Source organism: Onychostoma macrolepis, chromosome 25, assembly GCF_012432095.1.
Source record: "Onychostoma macrolepis isolate SWU-2019 chromosome 25, ASM1243209v1, whole genome shotgun sequence".
NCBI classification, from domain to species: domain Eukaryota; kingdom Metazoa; phylum Chordata; class Actinopteri; order Cypriniformes; family Cyprinidae; genus Onychostoma; species Onychostoma macrolepis.
The window spans coordinates 22,767,174-22,791,732 of record NC_081179.1 but is presented as its reverse complement, the minus strand read 5'-3'; the positions used below and the strand labels follow the sequence as shown (position 1 = coordinate 22,791,732).

Below are 24,559 nucleotides of genomic sequence, written 5' to 3'. Positions count from 1 at the left end.
TGGCTACTATAGTATTCCACTACAATCTTCGGTTAATATGTGAGGAACAATAGATTACGTGGTAAAATTGTAAAATATGTGTTCAAACGTAAAACTTTTTTTTTTTTTTTTTTTTTTTTATTATTGAACAATTATTAATGTACAAACAACTTGGCAATGTCAAAACATCTTTACATTACAATATACAGAACAGGTGCATACAAATACAACAGAAATAGAGGGAACAAAGAGAGGGAAAAAAATAATAAAATAAAATACATAAAACATAGAAAGGGCTAGGGTTTTTCTTGTAAACCATATTCTGTAATAATAGAAAACAGATGTATTGCATTCTTCCCCTTCATCACCTTAAGGGCTTTTATATACAAAACAAACTCATTATGAAATGCACAAAAGGCTGGTTTTACTTTCAAATATTTAGATTTGTGTATGTGTTCAAACGTAAAACTCTGCATGTTACAAATCCCGTCGCGCGGCGATGGCGTCAGAACCGGAAGCGTGTGCTGTGCGCGCGTGCTGTGATCCGAGTAAGCTCAACTCTATTTATCATGTAAATATCTACAAAACTGCGGTAATATCACTCTAGTGATAATAACACACAGTCACTGTTCTTCTCGATGGCTATAATTTACTCTGAATACTGAACATAGCTGGCTGTATTACACTTACGAAAATTAACCGTGGTGTTATTCGTCGTAAAATGTGGTAACCATGTGTTTTTGGCGTAGTGTTTACCAATTATATAATTAACCACAGTTTTACTACAAAACCATGGTTTAACTAACGTCACAGTAGCCATGTTTTTTTGGTTTTATTTGTAGTAAAACCATGGTTAATTTTCGTAAGGGTAACGTTTAATATGTTTCTGAAAATAAGTGGGTGACAAATGAGATGGTGTCATTTAAAGGCGTGTTCTGTCTGATGGTAATGATTCACAGATGATTTCGGAGTTTATGTTGGTGTGTGATATATCCCAGTGTTTCCGTCGGTCCGTGGATGGGTGATGGCGAGCTTGTGTTTTGCTCAGAAGGCTGTTCTGGCCCCTATGGTGCGGGTGGGCTCTCTGCCCATGAGGCTGCTGGCCCTGGACTATGGAGCAGATATTGTGTACTGTGAGGTGAGATGAACATTTACACCAGCGCACGTTTCACTCCATCTGAAGCTAATGCACTTGCTTTGAAATCTGCTAAATGTGCACATGGTCTCATGGCCCTTGTGTATTTCAGGAGCTGATTGACATCAAAATGGCCCAGTGTGAGAGAGTGGTAAACGGTACATTATTATTTATTATACAGTATGTCGCTCAGGCACGTTTAACTGCTCTAAGTGATGAGAAATCGGACCAACTTATGTATTGACCCTATAAAGCGTACTGTATCATTTTTTGATAGGCACATTTCCTCTAAAGGCCTCTAAATGATCAGCATGATGAAATATTGGTGGAAAAACCTCTTGTACGCAATCTAGTGGATTTAATCTACTACATGCCTTCTGTCGTCTGGTTGATATAGTTTATACTCTTTTAGTGTAATAGTATGAATGTCCACTTTCAGCTTCACATGTCTTTTTGCTGTGATTTATTTATATATATATATATATATATATATATATATGTTAATAACTAGTGCTGTCAAACAATTAATCGCATCAAAATAAGTTTTTAGTTACGTAATGTGTATATACTGTGTATATTTATTATGTATATATAAATACAAACACATGCATGTATATATTTAAGAAAAATTTTATGTTTATATATTAAATATATTTATATAAAATAATGTTTATACATGTAAATATATTCAAAATATACTTTGTGTGTGTGTATTTAAATATACATAATACATACACAGTACACATACATATATTATGTAAACAAACTTATTTTGGATGCGATTAATCGTTTCACAGCAGTATTAATAATATTTCAAAATAAACACTTATTGCACTGAAGCAGCTCAGCTTTACTTTTTTTTTTTTTTTTTTTTTCTGTTCAAATATGATCATCAGGCTTTTGAGGAGTGTTTATTTGTTCATCTCTCAATCATCATTGTATGGTATCTGCTGTGCTGTTGTAAAGACCCCATTGATTTCTCACTGATCACAAGCCTCCAGAAGTTCTTACCATATGAATGACAGCAAAAAAAAAAAAAAAAACCCTCAGGTTTACGAGGTTACTAAACCTTCTTATGTGTCTTCAGATGTTTTGGAGACGGTTGATTTTGTTGCTCCAGATGAGCGTGTGATGTTTCGCACCTGCAGTAAAGAGGAGGGCCGTGTGGTCTTCCAGATGGTCAGTATGTGAACGTCTTCACGTTTATTTATTTAAATATGTCTCCGATAGGACATATTATGGTGTATATCTGTGTGATGAGTTATGTGATAAAGTTGAATGCATTTGAGCATTTCAGATTGAGTGTATACTATGTTATCAGCTGAATTTATATATAAAAAAATCTGATTTTGTGCTCGTGTTCTCAGGGAACGGCCGATCCGGAGAGAGCGCTGGCTGTGGCTAAACTCGTGTGAGTTGGATGTTTTTATTTATATTCATGTGACCTGGCTTACTTTTAGTTGGGGTTTAAAAGACAAATATTAGTAATTCAGTAATAGTATAGATTTAACTGCACTGACGTTATCAATTGAGAACAAAATTTGAGCTAAATTGGGTAATGACACAATTCGCCGCATTAACATCATTGAATTGAATTATGGCACTTTTATCTTCTGTAGAGCTGCTTTAAAGCTAAATTGAATGTTTCATTATTGATGCATTTCACAACATTACAGGTAATACTGTTAATGTTCTGTGTTTTGTTTTTTACTGTCATGTTGCATTGAAACAACTTGTATGGCATAAATTGCTATAAATTAATATGACTTGACTTGATATTAGACCAAGTGTTTCTCTAATGAATCCACTCTTAAACTTCAGTGCAGCACGTCTGTTTTATCCTGAACAGGGAAAGCGATGTGGCGGCTGTGGATGTGAATATGGGCTGTCCCAAAGAATACTCTACAAAGGTACAGATCTGGTTCTGTGTCAAACATGCAAACCACACGGACAATCTTAAAATATGTTTATATTTAAATCTAGAGAGTAAACAAAAACGTAAGGGTAAGATTCTGGGTCTCATCCATCAACACAGTGGAAATGCACTACAAAGACATTCCAGCATTTTACATTTAACTTCTCACTCAAATTAATTTGTAATAAAGTATAAAATTAGAAAGGAAAAAAATATAGTAACATCGGCGTTAGTGTTGCAGTAATGTAGGAATATAAAGTACTTATTATTATTATTATTATATTTCTGCCTATGATATTTATGCATTTTACATTTATTTCACACAGGGAGGAATGGGTTCGGCGCTTCTCTCTGACCCTGAGAAAATTGAAGCTGTAAGTTTTCTTAGTTTTTTTTTTTCATCAGTTGTATTAGTTTAAAATCAGTTTCACTCTTTGTCTTAACCACTTGTCTTTTGTAGATACTAAGCACTCTTGTGAATGGAATTTCAAAACCGGTTACGTGTAAAATCAGAATCCTTTCTACAGTAAGTGACCATATTTTTCTTTGTATTTTCCAAGCAGTTCATTGCTTTTTTTATTTTTTGCTTTTTTAATGAGGACAAAATACACAGTATTAAGAGTTAATAAACCCTGATATGAATCACATTCTTTACTGCTCCGAGTAATTACTGTATAGTTCACCTAATGTGCTCTCTCAGCTTGAGGACACAGTGAATTTAGTGAAGAGAATTGAAAAAACAGGAGTGGCGGCCATAGCGGTGCACGGCAGGTGAGACGTTTTCTTTAAAAGTCTGGTTATAGATCGATTCCTATTTCAGAACATCTTTATATTTTGTTGTTTTTGTTGTCAGGATGAAAGAAGAGCGACCGCGGCATCCAGTCCACTGTGATTATATCCAGGCCGTGGCTGAGAGTGTGTCCATACCCGTCATCGCCAAGTCAGTCTTCACCATACATTACATCCACGCCACAGTTACTGTTAGAAACTGTCCATGAATTGAATCAGCAACCTTTGACATTTACATATGCAGTGCAGTTGGTATTATTGGTTAGTATCTTATTTAACCCTTTTTTCCTCTCTGTTTGTTTTTAGTGGAGGCTCTTCGGACATGGTGAAGACATTCGAGGACATCGAGAGGTTTCGAGAGGCGACAGGAGCGTCGTCTGTCATGCTGGCTCGGGCCGCCATGTGGAACCCCTCCATCTTCCGGCAGCAGGGGGCGCTGTCTGTGGAGGAGGTGATGGAGGAGTACATCAGATATGTGAGTGACACAACATTTGCATCAGTTTCACAAGCTCCGGCATAAGTTGTTTAAAATCAGAATAAATCATATAAAATCAGTAACACTTTACAAAAAGGTTCCAGTTTTTAATAGTACATGAAAAATACTTCTATAGCATTTATTAATCTTAGTTAATGTTGATTCCAATATTTACTAATACACTATTAAAATGAAAAGTTGTTTCTGTTAATGTTAGTTAATGGACCTGAGCTAATATGAACTAATAATGAACAGTTGTATTTTTATTAATGTTAACTAAGATTAATAAGTACTGTAACAAATGTATTGCTCATTTTTAGTTAGTTAGTTAATGCATTAAATATAGTTAACAAATGTAAACACATTCAAGTGTTGCCAATAATTCATGACAAAAATTCCATATATAATAATGTATTATTATTATTATTATTATTATGGACATAAATAATTAACTAGCTATTTTATAACACGTCATATAAAATGAAAACATAATAAAATACAATAACATTGTATGATTAAAATGTATGATTAAGTGTAAATGTATAAGATGAAATGGCAAATTAGTCTTCCATGAACATACTTTAACTCTCATGCTTCCACTTGTATTGTATATTATATTGTAAATAAAAAATGCAAAACTATGTTGTTTATGAGCCTTCTTTTTTCTTCCCTGTATTTACCCACAGGCTGTTCGTTATGACAATAACCCGTTTAACACCAAATACTGCTTGTGCCAGATGCTCAGAGACAGAGTTGAGTCTCCGTTTGGAAAACGGTTGCATGCAGCTCAGACCAGCGAAGAAATATGGTAACCTCATGCATTGCACATGTGGATTTTTTTTTTTTAATGGTTTATTTGATGCACAAAACAGAAAACACAGTATTTAAGATAAATATGACACTAATGACTATGATAAAGAGTCTGAGATTTTATTAAATGTGCTTAATTGTCAAAACATTATAATAAAAAAAGTTGATTTCTTGTTTTCATGAAGTTTGACCCATTTGCGTGTCTGTGTTTTGCAGTGAGGTGTTTGGCATGACTGACTTCTACAACAAGACCAGAGCTGAACTGGAGGCCAGAAAAGCTGCTCTGCAGACCAACGGCGATCAGCCGCAGCTCCCGCGACTGGAGGAGGGTGTCCTCACAATGCCTGTCCGCTTCGAAAGGTGGAGTGACCCTTCGTGGCCCGTTAAAACAGACAGGACTTTAACATGTTGATATTTATTGTGTTGTGTCTGCGTTTTCCAGGCGAGATTACCCTCCTCAGATCACGCCAAAGATGTACCTGCTGGAGTGGAGCCGCAAGGAAAAGCTTGATCAACCTGTATATGAGACGGTCAGTTCTCAGCTAGAGATGAATTCAGATGATTCACAATAAGACAAAACCAGCATTAAAATAAATTATTTTAATTCACCACCTCAAAAACTAAATAATGTTATTTGTATTGGATGAATCCCCTGAAGAATCTCTAGACCACTCTAGGCCTTACTTACTGACCGTATTGACCCGAATATAAGGCGACCCCAGATGTACCTTTTTGAAAACCAAATCTTTTTTTTTTTTTTTTTTCTCTCTAAAACATTTTTTCTTAAATTATTTTCATATTGCATATTTTTCCATTTTTAATTTTTGTTTTGAAAGTATGGTAAATACTGGTAAAATGTACCAACAATGACATTTAAAAAGATATACACTTTTTGATATACCATAAAAATAACAGGTAGCCCATCTGAATTATATAACATTTAGGCTATCCATCTCATAGTAGCCTACCAAAATTTTATTAACAGTAGAAGTGAAATCTTATTGTAGTCTTCAAATCTGGGTATTGTCTTATGTTTTAAAATCACTTACAGAGGAAGTTTGGTTCTGAAAAACAATGCTACAGTCAGTTATTCTCCTTTGATAATGTGCATTCAGGCCCGGAATGTCTGTGTTTGTTATGGTTTGTGAAACCCGCCCACTGCCAGTTTACCCAATTGTATTTCAGCACCGCGGGTTGCCAGTTGGCAGAAAACGCAGCGTATTTAATTTCATTCATTGGCATGTGCGCTCGTTTCTGTTGATGTCGTTAATCTGGCATCCTGCGTGTGTGTCAAGTCTGAGGAGGAGGCCGGGTGAAAAAAAACATCTCCAATATTTTGAATTTGGACTGCAATACCTAGTTCAACCGCTCGGTGTCAATCCTACATACAGCACATTTAACTTACTGACTTAACTTATTTACTTAACTTACTAACTTAACTTGCTGACTTACTAACTTACTGAACTTACTTACTGACTCACTTAACTTAACTTACTTAGTTAAGCAAGTAAGTTATATAACTAACTTACTTCCATAACTTACTCTCTTAACTAACTTACATTATTTGTTTTAGTGTTGTCAAGCGATTAATCGCATCCAAAATAAGTTTTGTTTGCATAATGTTTGTACTGTACACACACATACAGTATATATTTTGAAAATATTTATGCATGTGTGTGTGTGTGTGTGTGTGTGTGTGTGTGTGTGTGTGTATATATATATATATATATATGTGTATATATATATATGTACACAACATGTTCCATAAATATATACATGCATGGGTGGGTGTGTATTTATATATACAAAATAAATATACACGGTACACACACATTATGTAAACACAACCTTTATTTTGGATGTGATTAATCATTTGACAGCACTAATTTATTTATATTTATTTATTTAATCCATATCCAGTAAATCTTGATAAACTGGAAAAGTTTCTTGGCCTTAGGATATTAATCTTTGACAGGCTATTTAAACGCAGTTTGTTCCCTTCTCAGGAACAGCGAACTCAAGATCGAGCTTTTCAGTCTACGGTTATCTTGGACAATAAGAAGTACCGCTCTACTCTGTGGTGAGTTTGGTTTGTGATACAGTTACACACTGCAGTAATGCAGAGAGAACGACTGTACCATATTTCTGTCTCTGCTTTGCTCTCCTCAGGGAGAAATCAAAGAAGTTCGCAGAGCAGGCTGCGGCTATAGTGTGTTTACGCAGTCTGGGGCTTCCAGAGGGTAGAATCGGAGAGGAGCACAGCGGACTGGTAAATAAACGCAAGAGGGACGATAAAAAATGTGCAGCATTAGATGCCAATGAGTCAGCAGCACGAAAGAGACATATAAGTGAAGTCCCACAGGAAGAGGAAGAGGAAATGATATGCAGGACGAAAGTTGTGAATGGTGTCTGTGGTCAGACCACACGTTAACATTAGCCAAACACCATCTGAACTCACTATTAAAGACATGCATTCCCTTTCATTAAAGTGCAGAGTGCAGTTTTATCTGACAAATATGGGTGCACTTTGTATTTGCCTTTCATGTTTGTTAAATTCAGTGTTCCAAGTGCCATCTCTCTTATTGCACACTAGTGCTGGTTTCTTATTTGCTTTATGCTACTGTTTTTGCCTGGAAGAATGATGAGATTTTTATTAAACACACTTTTAAAATTATGGTTGACGGATTTCCACCCTTCACCAGAAGGGTGCAGTGTATCTCCAAGTACTGACTGTACAAGGAAGTACCAGAAGTGCCAAAACATTTCATAAAGCTTTATTTATTTTAGGTGTTTTTTTCTTTGTTTTTTGTTTTCAGCATTATTGTGAAATAAACCATTTTAACTATGCATTTCATTTATTTATTTTTCCCCCATGTACTGTACAGTGACTCACAAATGTCAAAATCTTGTAAGCTACATAAGACAGCATTTTGGACATTATAATACACATATGATGTCTGTATATATAGGCAGGCAGACCTTTATTAAAAAAACAAAAACAAATAAAAAGGTAAAAAATGTCAGCCAAAACGGCCTTCTATAGTAACTATTGTAACTACAGTGATATAATAGTAATAATAATGATTACACTTTTTAAGATGTCCTTAGTACAGTGTAATTATACATTTAAATACTGAGTAATATTACGTTCTTACTATATGGTTAGGGATTGGCTTAGGGTTACTTGCATGTAATTATGCATAATTTATTGTTATAATAATAGTAAGTACATGTTTTTAATGAACGAGTCTCGTCTAAAACGGGACCACTCCAACAAAGCATGCTTTGTGTTGAGACTTCGGGAGAAAGTCGCTAAGAAAGCTTCTTACACCGTTGTGAATGTGATACCATAATTTGCTGCTTATTTTACAGTATTAGCATGAACTGTAATGGAAATTATTTAAGCGGAAACTGTGGTTACCATGGTATTTTTCTGTTTAAAGGCGCTTCGTGTTTTGAGTCACAACCATATTCTGACCTTGCAAACGTAAGTGTGTTAACCGATACAATCCGCGCGCGTTCATATCGATTGAGTTAACCTGCTCTCGTCGTCTCGCGCACTGCTTAGTTACATTGTTGCGTGTGTTTGTGCGCGCGCTGCCAGTGTTTGTAGTCTGTCAAATGTCGTGACGTCACGTCTGGAGTCGCTGTGTAACATGTAACTTTACTATAGCGATCTACATGTGCGCGAGACTCCAGATCAACACCAAACCCAGCATGGGATTATTAAACACGGCGGGAAGTCTACAAAGTCCGAGAAGAAACGACATCAAAGGCTCGATCTAACCAACTTCTGAGGGGAAAAAAGGACATTTTGGACCGTGTGTTCCGGGTTTTGACACCATCTCTGTTTTGTCAACCAAAGTGACGCGCGCCCAGAAAGTTGGAGTGATATAGTTGCGTTTGCGCGCGCATGGACTTGTTTGTTTTTGTCATTTAATAGAAGAAAGTAGAGCTCCAGGTCTCTAATGCGATGACTGCTAACTACACAGAGGAGCTGGACTTCAGACTGATGTTTGGGGAGAGCGGTTATCCGTCTTCGCTGGGCCACGCAGGTTTGTACGATACTTTCACTGTACGCGACGCGACGATTATAATCAATGAAGTGCGTGCGAGCGTGCGCGGTTAACATGGGAGCGATAGTTGCGCGTCTCTTTGCGTCAAGAATGTTTTACTGAAGTGGCCATGTTTGGATCTGTTTGTTATGAATAAATGAAACTGTGTTTCTTAATACTAAAAGTCACTTCCTTATCTTTCGACATCAAATGTAGAAGTTCGTGTAGTTGACGCGCATAAAGAGGAAGGTCAAAGTCTTATCATGCGAAACATCTTTCAGAACCGTGCATGTATTTACTGTATGTATGAGAATAATTTCGCTGTTTTCGTGTATACAGCAGTAGAAGTAAAACTGCTATGATTGGCTTTGTATAGGCCTATTTGTTATTGGCACTGTAAGCATATGTTACTGTACTTCCCTACTGTAGGCTGCTCTTATAAATATTAATGCAAGTTACTCTGTCCACTGCAATCCATTGGTAGGTAAACTCAGCTGATATGGTTAAACTCACAGTAAATCACCTTTCAAGTTTTTATTGCTGGACTGTTGAAGCGTGAGTGCAATAAGGGTCTATAACTACATTATGTTAGACAGATAGTCTTATCAGTGTGACAGCATCCCTAGCTCGTGGATCTGTGTGAGTGTGATATTTATGGTTAGCTACTGTTGCACTTCTGGCAGCTGTCAGTTTGCTTATGTGTCTGAATGAGCCATAAGAGCATCTCTCGAAATGCATTTGCTCAAGTACCTACAGTATGCCAAGTACGTAACCTATGCGGCCTTGCTTTGTTGGAGTACGGTGAAGATTTCCTCATGCTCTTGGGAACATAATTTTCTTGGTTTTGGTTTGTCTGGAGGATTATTATAGTTTATTTATTTAAAAAAAAAAAAGAGTACATTTTGCAGCAGGACTTCACTGACTTAGCTTAATAAAGTTATTAGATTGTTTTTATCCTTACAGAAATCAAGTGGTACTGACCTTAAAAATTGTACACAATCCATCAGTGCATGTTGTAATAAAGTTTGTTTCATAATCTTTCAATAAAAATAAGAATTCAGTCCACCTCTTCATCTCATAAGTAGTCACGTCGTCACCGTAGGCTTCAGGAAAATGTTAAACAAAGTAGACACCGCTTGAGGGGTAATCATTTGGCACAGGAAAAAAAAAAAAAAAAACTTCACTGAGTAGGGGAGTCTGGAGTTGGGTAAGTTAGTCTTATCTCCTCTACAGCTCACTATGGCTCATGTCCTAATATAATAAGCCACTTTAGAAATACAAGCAATTGATCCTTCGCAAAAACCAGCCATGTGGCTCTCACACACATCATGTTCTCACGCAGTGAAAAATACCTCATGGTGCAAAGAGGAAACTGACAACACGCCGTCAGACAAGACAGAGCAGTTACTTCTGGTATGAAGCATCGCCTCAGCTTTCAAATTTTGCCATTTTGTAAGAAATTCAAATAATAAATACCATTTTGTGGCTCTTTAATGTGTCGTGACAGATCGCTGTCAGATCTGCTGATCACAGATCGCTGTCACTCAAGCTCTTTGCAAAGGGTCAATTCCCAATGGACAAAACAAAGCCTAACTTCAATACAAAAATAAGGGGATATACAGATGCTGGTCATATAATTAGAATATCATCAAAAAGTTGATTTATTTCACTAATTCCATTCAAAAAGTGAAACTTGTATATTATATTCATTCATTACACACAGACTGATATATTTAAAATGTTTATTTCTTTTAATTTTGATGATTAGAGCTTACAGCTCATGAAAGTCAAAAATCAGTATCTCAAAATATTAGAATATTACTTAAGACCAATACAAAGAAAGGATTTTTAGAAATCTTGGCCAACTGAAAAGTATGAAAATTAAAAGTATGTACAGCACTCAATACTTAGTTGGGGCTCCTTTTGCCTGAATTACTGCAGCAATGCGGCGTGGCATGGAGTCGATCAGTCTGTGGCACTGCTCAGGTGTTATGAGAGCCCAGGTTGCTCTGATAGTGGCCTTCAGCTCTTCTGCATTGTTGGGTCTGGTGTCTCTCATCTTCCTCTTGACAATACACCATAGATTCTCTATGGGGTTAAGGTCAGGCGAGTTTGCTGGCCAATTAAGCACAGGGATACCATGGTCCTTAAACCAGATACTGGATACAGGTGCCAAGTCCTGCTGGAAAATGAAGTCAGCATCTCCATAAAGCTTGTCAGCAGAAGGAAGCATGAAGTGCTCTAAAATCTCCTGGTAGATGGCTGCGTTGACTGTGGACTTCAGAAAACACAGTGGACCAACACCAGCAGATGACATGGCAGCCCAAATCATCACAGACTGTGGAAACTTCACACTGGACTTCAAGCAACATGGATTATGTGCCTCTCCACTCTTCCTTCAGACTCTGGGACCTTGATTTCCAAATGAAATGTAAAATTTACTTTCATCTGAAAAGAGGACTTTGGACCACTGAGCAACAGTCCAGTTCTTTTTCTCCACAGCCCAGGTAAGATGCTTCTGACGTTGTCTCTGGTTCAGAAGTGGCTTGGTAGCCCTTTTCCTGAAGACGTCTGAGCGTGATGACTCTTGATGCACTGACTCCAGCTTCAGTTCTCTCCTTGCGAAGCTCTCCCAAGTGTTTGAATCGGCTTTGCTTGACTGTATTCTCAAGCTTGCGGTCATCCCTGTTGCTTATGCACCTTTTCCTACCCAAATTCTTCCTTCCAGTCAACTTTGCATTTAATATGCTTTGATACAGCACTCTGTAAACAGCCACACCTTTCAGTAATGACCCTCTGTGACTTACCCTCTTTGTGGAGGGCGTCAATGTTCGTCTTCTGGATCATTGTCAAGTCAGCAGTCTTCTCCATTATTATGGTTTCAAAGAACAAGAGATACCCGGAATTTATACTGTAGGGATGGTCATTTATTGAAACTCAAATGTAAATATTCTAATATTTTGAGATACTGATTTTTGACTTTCATGAGCTGTAAGCTCTAATCATCAAAATTAAAAGAAATAAACATTTCAAATATATCAGTCTGTGTGTAATGAATGAATATAATATACAAGTTTCACGTTTTGAATGGAATTAGTTAAATAAATCAACTTTTTGATGATATTCTAATTATATGACCAGCACCTGTAAATCACGTCATGCAATCAGAGTCTGTGCCCATCATACGCTCCATAAAAAAATGGAGTTTATGGCTCTGACTTTTGCCAGCTGTAAATTGAGGCAAGAATCTGTGCAAAAGTCTGTAGTGTATTCCCACCTTAAGTAAAATGTCATATGGCATAAACCAGGATAGGCATATTAAGTGGTCTTGTGTTAAAAATAACTTTTTCCCTGTTACTCTAGAATCCAGATCAGATGATGATGCCAACTGCTACCCTCTCTTTCCTCCTGGGCCTCACCATCCCCCAGAACAGCAGGGCAGCTATGCAAACCCGTCTTATGGCACCCCTCACCCTGGTTCCCTCCAACCCATGGAGTCTCCCAGCAGGGTATTTGACTGTCCTAGCATCCAAATCACCTCTATCCCAGCCAACTGCCACCAGGACCTGGGCACGCACCAGTTGGACGAGTTGGCAGGTGCATGTGGGGAAGCCGGTGCTGGGTCTCTATCAAGGGACCAGCTCTTTCTGCCATTGGATGCTTCCTACAGAGACACGTCCTCACTTTGTCCCAGCCCCTGCAGTAGTTTGTCCTCCCGCAGCTGGTTGTCTGATGCCTCGTCCTGCGAATCCTTCTCGCACATCTACGATGACGTGGAGGCAGAACTGAATGAGGCAGCCGCTCAAGTTCTGCTAGCTTCTCCTCTAGTGTCACCGCTGGCGTCTCCTCTGCCGTCCCCACTTACTTCTCCCCAGGTGTCTCCTCAAGTTTCTCCACTTGTGTCCCCCTTTGGTTCTCCTCTGGCTGCATATGGAGATGACCCTTGGTGCCGTTACCAACAACATCATCAGCAACCTCTACAATATTATTACCCCCAATCGCTGTCACCGTACCAGTCGCCCCGCACCAGTATCACTGAGGAAACTTGGCTCAGTCCCTGTGCACAGTCCTCATCCTCGCGGCCCTCTTCTCGGCCAACCTCGCCATGTGGAAAAAGGCGACATTCCAGTGCAGAGGTCATTCCCTGTTTGGCATCTCCGCACCTTTCCCCCAACATAACACCGTCTCACTCTCCTCGGGGAAGTGTTACTGAGGAGACATGGTTGGGAGGTGCCACATTTGCCCCCTACCAGAACCCCCACTGGAGGTAGACATCCCGTCCAAAACGAGAAGAACGTATCAGACCAACCACAACCAGCATCAAGTGGCTCTGTTGCCAGAGGACTCAAGTCTTCAAGACCCAGGTCTTGCAAATCCATTACTAAACTCAGGCATAGCCGTGTCCCTCCCCAGCTTAAAGAAAGAGGATATAGTGGAACATTTCTTAGCCGTCCCAACACACCCTTGGGTTAGACCCAAACAAGTCAGCACTCCTTTATACAGGTAAACTGCATGTGCATATTGGACTCAATTGTTCACCTTTTGGTTTTGAACAAGTGCCAGTTACATCAGGGGTCTCCAAACTCGGTCCTGGAGGGCCGATGTCTTGCAGAATTTAGCTCCAACCCTAATTAAACACACCTGAATCAGCTAATCAATCTCTTGCTAGGCATGCTAGAAACTTCCAGGCAGGTGTGTTAAGGCAAGCTGGAGCTAAACTGTGCAGGACACAGTTAACTGTGCAGGAGTTTGAAGACCCTGTTGAAAAAAACAGCATATGCTGTGTAGGTATGTTTTGAAGCATGGCTGCTGGTTTGAACTGGTTTAAGCTGGTCAAGTGATGGTCATGTGCTGGTCCTAAGCAACTAGCTCCTGCTTAGGATCGGCACATGACCAGCACTTGACCAGCTTAAAGGGTTACTCCACCCCAAAATGTTGTCATTAATCACTTACCCCCATGTCGTTCCAAACCCGTAAAAGCTTTGTTCGTCTTCAGAACACAGGGAGGCTTTTGACTGTCCCATTGACTGCCAAACAATTAACACTGTCAAGGCCCAGAAAAGTATGAAAGGCATCGTGAAAATAGTCCATCTGCCATCAGTGGTTCAATCTGAACTTTGAGGCGATGAGAACACTTTTTGTACGCAAAGAAAATAAAAATAACAACGTTATTCAACAATTCGTCTCATCTGCGTCACCGTAGCACCATTTTGGAGAATATCCCGTGGACGCAAATAGTGTATGCTGTTCTGTCAGCTGCGCCACACGGAAAAGTAAATAATACTGTCAAGGCCATACTTCTGGGCCTTGATAGTGTTAATTGTTTGCCAGTCAATGGGACAGTCACAAACTTCCCAGTTTTCATCCAAAATATCTTAAATTGTGTTCCGAAAACGAACAAAGCTTTTACGGGTTTGGAACGACATGGGGGTAAGTGATTAATGACAACATTTCCATTTTGGGGTGGAGTAACCCTTTAAACCAGCTAAGGACCAGCAGCCATGCTTCAAAACATACCTAACCGGCATATGCTGTTTTTTTCAACAGGGGACCCCCTGAGTTACATAAGTTTTTGGCCTTGTTGTTCCATCATTTATGAACCTGTTAGGGCTATAACAATGGGTGTTCTGTTTCATTGGCCAATGTTCAAAAACAACAGCCACACTTGTTTCAGCCGCTGCTGTTACTTTTTCTTACTCAGGTCCACATCTTTACCTCCACTGGACTCTCCTCTGCCCAGTCAGTGTGGCCAGTGTGAGTTAAAAATGGAGCTTCAACCTAAACCTCACCACAGAGCCCATTACGAGACGGAGGGCAGTCGAGGGGCCATTAAATCAGACTGCGGAAGGCACCCCGTTGTAAAGGTCAGACTTTACAACAGATATCAGATTAGCCTTTTATGATTTCCCCCACAGTTGACAATGGTTTACGTTTGAGGCCTGGCCACCTGTTTTTCTGAAAAATGGAGTGAAAGCCATTTGGAAACAGTCATTTTTACTGTTCCATTTGGTGTCGCTAGTGAATTATACATGGAATTTCTTACATGTGATTTATTGATTAAGTTTAATTATTGATGGAGTATTTCATCCATCATTACCTACTGTTCTATGTTGTTTTTGTTCATCACACAGCGTACAGACTGTATTGTGCGCAATTTGAACAGTCCACTGAACTTGCACAGCGGTTTTCATTGTTCTGATAAATTGAGAAAGGGTTCCATACCTAAAGGTTTGTTGCTCATCTGACATCTGCTCTAGTACAAGACAAAAATACCAGATTGTTGTTTGGGTGCATTTAATTATTTATATTAATATTATAATATTAATTAACATTATTCTACATTATATTTTTAAAGCTGTTTTAGATATTACTGGATTGATGATACTAGAATCTACCTATGAGAGTAGGAGAGCTATGTGATTCATGTGATAAATATCAGCCAGTCTTTTGATCCAGTCAGCTTGTGGTATTTTTAACAGGGTACAAGCTAATGTTACATGTGTTGGACTGTTTGTTTACCCTAGCTACCTATGACACAACCATTCCTGACATTAAAGGAACAGATGTTGCGAGCTTTTCAGGGATAATCGAATGTAAAACTAGAAAAGGGAAGATCCGTCAACAAACTTTGAATGTTGGTTTGAAATGTCAGTCTGATATGGGCTGCTTTGAATACTTTAAGAGCTATAGAGCGTTAAAGTTTTGATGGATGATGGTTAGGCAGATACATCTAGGAACGATCCAGTTGAAATAACCGGTTAAATGTTTACTCATATCGTTTCTTCTTGTGTCTGCAGCTAATAGGGTTTAGTGAAAAACCCATCAGCCTGCAGATGTTCATCGGGACAGCGGATGAGCGTTACATCAGGCCACACCCATTCTATCAAGTGCACAGGATTACTGGGAAAACTGTTGCGACGCCGAGTCAGGAGACAGTGATATCCTGCACCAAAGTTCTCGAAATTCCTCTCCTGCCTGAAAACAATATGTGTGCCAGGTACCTGTCGAACAAACCTCTGATTTACATGCACCCTGCCCTGCATGCACTGTAGACAGAGCTTTTTTGCATAAACGATGTATTGACATTGCTGACAGTTCAGTCTTTATATCAAGAAGATGTCAGCGCTAAATGGAAAATATGTGAAATTCAGAACAGTTTTAAAGGTGCAATCTTTTCAATTTTACTATTCAAGAAGTGAATACTACTTTTAATAAATATGTTTATATTGATTTACACTCAATGTTATAACTCTAAGTGCAATTTTATTAAATAAACACAATTGAACTGACTTTTATCATCTTTCCTTGAAAGCATTGACTGTGCTGGGATCCTGAAGCTACGTAATTCAGACATCGAGCTGCGGAAGGGAGAGACGGATATCGGGCGTAAAAACACACGTGTGCGTGCGGTGTTTCGTGTTCATATCCCTCAACACAATGGAAAAGTGCTGTCACTGCAGGTGGCGTCCACACCTATAGAATGCTGTGAGTTCTTCAATGTAAACCGTTTTGGTGGAGCATTTTTTGGATACAAAGTGCATATGCCCTTTGAACAAGATGATATCGCCATGATTTTGAAAATGTTACCAAGCCATATTGATGAACATTTCCTCAGCAATTTACAGCCATTTTCTTTCTCTGTTGACTAGCTCAACGATTAGCTCAGGAACTTCCCCAAATCGAGAGCTTTAGTCCCGCCTGTGGTTCTGTGACTGGAGGAGAAGAGATGCTTATAACAGGCCAAAACATCAATCCAGAGTCAACAGTTGTCTTCCTAGAAAAGGGCTCTGGTGAGTGAAATCATCTATTACATTAACTGTTCTCACAGCTAGTTCCTCTGCTGTAATTAGAGGTGGTTGTTAGATCAGTAGTCTTGCAATAAATTTTGGATGACAGTTTATGTAATAACAAAAGAGCCTTTGTTGTCTTTCTTTTTCCATTCCAGATGGTAAAACACAATGGGAGGTCGATGTGAGGGCTTTACAAGAAAAGAGTCAAAATGTAAGCACAGTATGTTATTGATTTTGTAATAAAACACTAAAATTCCTCAATTTATTTTAGCATCATAACTTATGTTAAATACACTTCCCATTGAGATCTGTAATTACAGGTGTCTCTGACGTTTTCTTGTGTTCCCATTCCTGTTTAGACAAGCATAGTGGTAAAGATTCCTCCGTACTACAAGAAAACCACGGCTTCCTCCTCCCAGGTGCAGTTCTATGTTAGCAATGGCAAGAGGAAGAGAAGTGCCTCACAGTTCTTCAACTATCTTTCAGGTATTTACCACACTATCAGCAGTCGTCTGGTCCACTTTGGTGGCAAGAACTGCCAGTTATGGCGCTTTTCCACTGCATGGTATGGCACGGTACGGTTCACTTTTGGGGGGTTTTCCACTGGGTACAGTACCTTGTACCTGGTACTTTTTTTAGTACCACCTCGGTTGAGGTTCCAAGCGAACCGTACCATTACCAAAACGTGACGTGTAAACCCTGCTGATCGCTGATTGGCCGGAGAAAATCGTCACTGCCTGCACCACTGAACTTGCGACACGAGACACAACAGACCCGCTAGCTTTAAATCAGCACAGCCAGCAAAGGATCGAACACAACTGAATGAGCGCAACTTTTTTAACAATCAAAAAATGTCTGTTTCGTGGTTGAGGAAGTACAGATGTTCCTCTCATTGATAGCCAAAGAGCGGATCCAGCGAGAGCGTGATAGAGCGACGCGGAATGAAAAAGTTTTTCAGGAGTCACGGCAGTAGAGGCGGCGCAACTGTAACGACATGTAAATAATCCCGACCAGTCTAAAGCGTACTAAGCTGCATTGGAAACGCAAACTGAGCCAAGCCGAGCCGAGTCGTACCACACAGTGGAAAAGCGCCATTAGATAGCAAGAGGAAGTCCAAGTAATATCAAAGACCAACTACAGTTAAAAATCAACAATATCCAACTGGTTCATCAAGGCAGTAGCTCATTCAGTCTCTATGAAGGTTTATACAGTCTGCCCAGAAGCAATTAGTCAAGTCAAGTCACCTTTATTTATATAGCGCTTTTAACAATACAGATTGTGTCAAAGCACTTAACAGTATCAAATTGGAGGATAGAGTGTCAGTAATGTATAATGATAAGATTAAACACTCAATTTTCAGTTAAAGGCATTTCATTATTGAATTCAGAGATGTCATTGTCTAGCTCAGTTTAGTTTAAATAGTATCTGTGCAATCAAATCGGCGATAATCGCTAGAAATTAAGTGTCCCCAACTGAGCAAGCCAGAGGCGACAGCGGCAAGGAACCAAAACTCCCTCTGAGACAGAATGGAGAAAAAAACCTTGGGAGAAACCAGGCTCAGTCGGGGGTCAGTTCTCCTCTGACCAGACGAAACCCGCAGTTCAAAAGTTTATATTTCTATTTTAATTTTGTTGCAATTTCTAACAATAGTAGTATTATGTAGTTAGGTATTTTATTATATTTTAGTTATTTTGTTATTTTTGGTTGATATATCTGGGGATATATCTCTGGGGGTCATCTGGGTGTCCTGGTCTCCGCTGACGATCAGGGCTGTAGACATCATCTCTTGGTGCTGATCCACCATCTGATTGGATACGGACTGAGAAACAGAATAGGAAAGAAACAGACAAATATTAGCGTAGATGCCATTCAACTTACGATTCAACTGTATGAGACATAATCCTTATTCTTTTATCATTATTCTTTTGTTTTTATTCAGCCATTATCAGCCTTTCAACTGGCAATAAAATGTTTACCAAGCCACATCGCTTCAATCCCAGTATACATTTACCCAACTATTATCAAAAGTATTTCTAAATAAATACAACAAAACATTTATTGCGTCCTTACGTGAAGTATTATGACAAAATGCATTATGAAGAAGAATTGGACCTGTTCTGCAGGTGCATTAAAGCTAACATTAGCATCATGCTACATAAGACTATTTATGAGATTAATAGTACACTTTTACTCAGAACTCACTTCAAATCACCATCAAGTGTTTGTAATAACTTCCTTTTACGATCACATGTGGAATTTGGTCGTTTAATGTTGTTGAAATATGCTATTTATAGCCTTTTATATCGCTGCACAAATTAGCATTTCAGATGTATACATTCATCTCGAGAAAATTGCATACAAACCATATCCTATTGTAATTGTGTGTTTATTATCTTATATAATCTATAGTGGCTGTTGTCATGTTTATTTCTGCTGCTCTGGTTGAAACTCACGTTGTTTGTGATGTTACAACCGCCTCTTCGTTCTTAAGTTGTCAGGGATACATTCCAAGTATAATACACATTAGTAAAAGTAGTTTTAGTAGTCTATATACACTTTGGGCGGCCGTGGTACATTATAAAGTAGCCCAAAAAACCGCAACCCATGGCTTTGTAATTTTTCCCGCAACTGTATTTTCAAAATAGCCCACTTGGGGAAGTTGGGGTCAAACCTTATCAAACGATTAATTTGCGTTAAAAAAATATTAACGCGCTAATTTTTTTTTTGATTAATCGCATGCGTTAACACCCTGAAAAGTTTAGCTCTAATCAAACACACCTGCAGCAGCTAATCAAGGTGTTCAGGATTTATAAGTAACAGGCAGATGTGTTGGACCAGGGATAAGATCTGCATTAAGTTTGTGAGTGGCTACCAGTGTAGAGACAAACCCAGGGCTGTCCAAACTTGTTCCTGGGGACACACTGTCGTGCAGAGTTTAGCTCCAACCCTAATTTAAAGGCATAGTTCACCCAAAAATGAAAATTCTGTCATTAATTACTCACCCTCATGTCGTTCCAAACCCATAAGACCTTCTTTCACCTGCAGAACACAAATTCGAGAGCTCTCTGATCCTCCATAGTGCACAAAGAAAACCAAAAAACGACTTCAACAATTCTTGTGCTCCTCATCCCGTCTGCCATTGTGGAGAGGGCATCACGACGTATGCCCTTGCTTCCTCTTCATGTAAACGATGCATGCGCGTGTCCAATGTAAGTGTCAGCATGCACATTTCATTGTTTATATGAAGAGGAAGCAAGCACATGCATCACGATACTCATAGTCATTATTTCTGTTTTCTTTGTGCACAAAAAAAGTATTCTCATAGCTTCGTAAAATTACGGTTGAACCCCTGGACTATTTTACCAATGTCTTTGCTACGTTTCCGGGCCTGGGAACATTTCATTTGTGTTGCGGTCTTTGCAGAGTCGGAAAGCTCTCGGATTGCTTCAAAAATATCTTAATTTATGTTCGGAAGATGAACGAAGGTCTTTCAGGTTTGGAACGACATGAGGGTGAGTAATTAATGACAGAATTTTCATTTTTGGGTGAACTAACCCTTTAACACACCTGAAGCAGCTAATCAAGATCTTTAGACTCACTAGAAACTTTCAGTCAAGTGTGTTTAAGCTGGTTGTAGCTAAACACTGCTGGACGTTGGCTCTCCAGGAGCACTCCTGGGCTAACCAATCTGTTATTTTGCAGTTTGGATTTGTTTGTGTGTATATTACACCATGTTGTCTGAGATTACCGTAGAACTGGACTGATTTAGGTCTCAGTTGGTCAAAATGGTATATCAATTTTCAAATGTTTTCAGAGATGAAGAAATGCTCATAAAGCTTTTCTGTAATGTGCTGAATGCCCTTCTTCCAAGCAGCGCAGGTCAAGCAGGAGTTTGGCATAAGGACGGACCTTCACACCAATGACCTTGCAGGGCGGCATCCTACCACCTCCCCAGCAGGTCTCACCACTTTTGGAGACCCAGTTGCTTCGGACGAGGTCCAGCCTCTCGAGCAGTGGCTGCTGTCTGAAGGGACAGTATGTGCTCCATCTTCAAACCATCTCATTTACTCACCTCAGGATCCTCTGTATCTGAGCCGCTCTCATCCAGCAGACAGAAGCCTCAATGCTGGAGCAGACCTGCACCCTATGTTCCACCCCTCATTGGTGGATTTCAACAACTCTTTGTTCCAGAAACCTCAACAGGATCTGTCTTACAAAGGACAAGCTAGTCTTCCAATGGCTAGTGGTTCACTGCAAGGCTGCAAGTCACTCCAAATCTTACCAAGGTCTCAACTAGGCAAAGGATACCAAGGCATTCCTTCAGAACACAATCATAATCTCCACAACCTTGGGCATACCTCAGTGTCCAATACACCCATGATAACTAGCCCAAATGTGAATACATCTGGTCTGCATGCAGTGGAACCGGTGCAATTCCCACAGTCCTCGTCTTCCCAGGTGCTTCCTCTTTCCCATCAGCCTACTCTTGACAAAGTGCCTTCTAACTCACCATCTGCCGGAGAGAGCTTGATGGACCCTCAACCTTTAGGTGCATCTCTTCAGGAGTCCAGCAAAAGTCACAGTATGTCACAAGGAGAACGCCTCAACATTAAACGGGAACCAGAGGAAGAGAAAGAGCTAGCCTTCCGGTCCATAGGCCTACAGGATATCACTCTTGATGATGGTAAGACTCCAAGGAGAACCATTTTAAAGCAATGAAGATAACTGGACAATGTTGATTACCACAGATATTTGTTTTGACAAGCAAAACTAGTCTATAGAACGGGGGTCCTCAACTCTGGACCTCGTGATCCGCTGTCCTGCAGAGTTTAGCACCAACTCTAATCAAACACACCTGAACAAGCTAATCAAGTTCTTCAGGATTACTACAAATTTGCAGGCAGTTCGGAGCTAATCTCTGCAGGAAAGGTCCAGAGTTTGGTAGAACAAGGGATTCTCCAAAATACATAAAATTAAAATTGTTTCAAAGGTCTAGGCATAAGAACTAACACCAAGTTTTCTTCTAAGCCACCTGAAACAGTAATCCCAATGCTAAAAACAAGATTTAGACAATTTTACTGCCGAAGCAACACATACAAGCTTCACATTTCTGCTTTTAAATTTGGTAATCAAGATTATGCCAAAGATGTTGACAAGTCCTCCTTTAGTGATCCAGAAATAAAGGAAACCGTTAACATTTTCACTTCAACACCAACTATTATTATGATTTGGATCTGTTTATTCCAGACCATGTTATCTGTTTACATGTAATACACCCTTACTGTGTCTAATGCTGGGTCAATAACTCACCCCAAGCTGCAATACCAAAATATGCGCTAGCTTTGTGGCATATGCTAACCAAGCTTTTTGTTTACTCTCAAGAAAAACTAGCAGCTGCCACCCCTAGTGTCTGGAAGCCTGTTTAGTTTGGGCCTAATTATAGCCCACTGTCCCGCAGTGCAGTGGGAAAGAGGATACTGGCATTGCATGGAGTCACCGAAAGAGCTAAATATACCTCGAAGGCTAATCCACCGCTAGTTTTACGCAGCTGTATTGTGACAGTCATACATAGGCTACTTCACATAAGATGTTGCTGCCATTAACCTAGAAGAAGAAACATGGAAGAAGCACATGGCCTTGACTGAACTTGATCTTTGATAATGAAAGCTGTCCATTCCTTGCGTTTATTTTTCTATGGATAGGTTAGCATAGAATGCATTTATTAAGTTACTAGTTATTCATTTTTACCAGAATGAGATGCATAGTAGAATATACTTAGATGTTATGAATAAAAAAATACATAACAAAATCAAATAAATTACATTTTAAAATGACATAATGAAAATAAAATTATTATTATTTTTTTAGATTAAATATTAAATTATATATTGTACATTTTAATCATAAATGTTTACGCTCATAATTATCCAAACCCTAGGACAGACTGTGTTATTTTTGTTTGTAGCACTAATTTTTTTACCTGGCCCACTGTTACTATGTCTCAGCACTTATCCGTGTTAGAGAGGACAGGTGCAGTGGACTGGAATACCCCTGTTGAGTGAGTGCTGTTGTCCGGCATCATGCTCCCCTCACTGCCAGGGTGTGTGTGTGTGTGTGTGTGTGTGTGTGTCATCTTCGCTCAAACAGATTCTTGTCCAAATGCACAGCTACCTTTTCTGGCTTAGATATATTTATAGCCCAGACTGTATACTCTGTTTCCCATTTCACATGCTTAATGGATGCCATGTTGTAAATAACATCTTGTGTATTTAAAGTGTATTAATAGATTTGCTTGGTTATTGAAAAGTCAAAGAAACTAGTGGTATTTCAGAAGCTAGGTTTGAGGTATTAAAAACAGCACAACAGTCTACCGTATTAGTTGAAACTCAGTTTCAGCATTTGCGGTTTAACACCTCTGAGCGAATGCTTAAGTGTGTTTTGAATTAGAATAAGACCTGCAGGAAAACCTCTATGTACAATGCTGCCCTCAGATGGTTTTAATATACTGTAGATGGGCAAAAATTATTTATGCATTATTAAAATTAGTTAGATGTTATATGTGTGTGTTTTATATACGTTTGTGTGTGTGTGAGAGAGAGAGAGAGAGACTAAGCATTTTGTATTAAATTGTTTGCTGTATTTCCTTTGCAGTAAGTGAGATCATTGTAAGAGACTTGTTCGAGACTCCAGATTCAGAGAGTGCCAACGGTGTGCCGTAGCTTCACTCCTGGACAAAATGCCCCACCAATCAGAAGATCGATGGAAATGGTGCATGTTGCATAGGACATCACTGATAATCAGAGAACTGGACATCTCATTGTAACTGTTTTGGTCTCAGCATCTTGCATTACTGCACATGTAGAAAAGATTTGCTATGAGCAATACCCTGTACATAAAGTTTTCAGCCTAATAGAGGATGCATTCAATCATTATTATTATTATTTTTATTGTTATTATTATTTAGTTTTGACTGAACATATCAAATGTGAATGTAAAATATTTACCAGTCATAGTTTTTGATTCAATATGTGCCTTAACCAGACAAGCCTTTTATTATCATTTTGATAATTTGATTGTAAATGTAAAATCTATTCTTGAAATTTCTGATAATCATAAAGCTTAGAATAAATTCTTAAAACAAAAATATGCAGAATCGCGCATATAAAGCACAATCCCATGTTTGAATCTGCTGAGTTTTCACTTTATGGAACTGTTACCTGTTTGGCGTTTCAGTAGTTCTGTTTCTCAAACTTTTACTGTTGCTTAGTCTTTTGAAATGTCTTTGTATTTATGAATTTTTACTGAACATAAAATAAATTTTGTGACAATCTTCATTGCTCATGGACTCCTAATATATATGTATGTATGTATGTTTTTTTTTTTTTTGGACTATACACATTCGTTTCTATGGTTTTAAAATGTATTTAAAAAGCTATATATATATATATATATATATATATATATATGTATGTATGTATGTGTACACACACACAGACAATTTAATTTGAGTTTGCAAACAATGAGCTTCTAGTTAAAACATTGTCCGTTATTTGTGTGAGAAGTACCATAGTGATATTTTAGTCCCAATACCTGTTATATAAACAATAATAC

The 24,559-nt window shown here is 38.8% G+C and overlaps 2 protein-coding genes across 5 annotated transcripts; both read left to right on the top strand.

The window, feature by feature from the left end:
- The first annotated feature begins 413 nt into the window (after window positions 1-413).
- Window positions 414-7,950, top strand: dus2 (dihydrouridine synthase 2). 4 transcript variants are annotated; one of them, XM_058767136.1, is made up of 16 exons: window positions 414-527; window positions 939-1,117; window positions 1,227-1,272; window positions 2,202-2,293; window positions 2,482-2,525; window positions 2,964-3,024; window positions 3,356-3,403; window positions 3,490-3,555; window positions 3,730-3,800; window positions 3,883-3,969; window positions 4,125-4,293; window positions 4,980-5,101; window positions 5,320-5,463; window positions 5,546-5,633; window positions 7,110-7,183; window positions 7,273-7,950. In XM_058767136.1, the coding sequence occupies exons 2-16, from the start codon at window positions 1,004-1,006 to the stop codon at window positions 7,532-7,534; spliced, it is 1,488 nt and encodes a 495-aa protein (XP_058623119.1). In that variant the 5' UTR covers window positions 414-527; window positions 939-1,003; the 3' UTR covers window positions 7,535-7,950. The 4 variants fall into 4 exon arrangements, with proteins under 4 accessions (XP_058623119.1, XP_058623120.1, XP_058623118.1 ...); XM_058767137.1 differs by having other exon boundaries at window positions 458-550; XM_058767135.1 differs by having other exon boundaries at window positions 464-527; window positions 978-1,117.
- Window positions 7,951-8,298: 348 nt separating this feature from the next.
- Window positions 8,299-24,280, top strand: nfatc3b (nuclear factor of activated T cells 3b). Its single transcript, XM_058767103.1, is given in 11 exon segments — window positions 8,299-9,158; window positions 12,522-13,412; window positions 13,415-13,661; window positions 14,860-15,022; window positions 15,956-16,155; window positions 16,471-16,643; window positions 16,808-16,948; window positions 17,104-17,159; window positions 17,308-17,434; window positions 20,823-21,632; window positions 23,600-24,280. Coding segments are annotated over 11 exon segments (2,958 nt in total). The 5' UTR covers window positions 8,299-9,076; the 3' UTR covers window positions 23,668-24,280.
- The last annotated feature ends 279 nt before the right edge of the window (window positions 24,281-24,559 follow it).

Bases quoted from the DNA above. Each gene is read 5' to 3' on its own strand.
- dus2 (XM_058767135.1), top strand. From the start codon at position 479: ATGGCGTCAGAACCGGAAGCGTGTGCTGTGCGCGCGTGCTGTGATCCG. The intron at 528-977 runs GTAAGCTCAACT...GATATATCCCAG, and splicing joins GCGCGCGTGCTGTGATCCGA to TGTTTCCGTCGGTCCGTGGA. The intron at 3,025-3,355 runs GTACAGATCTGG...TATTTCACACAG, and splicing joins CCAAAGAATACTCTACAAAG to GGAGGAATGGGTTCGGCGCT.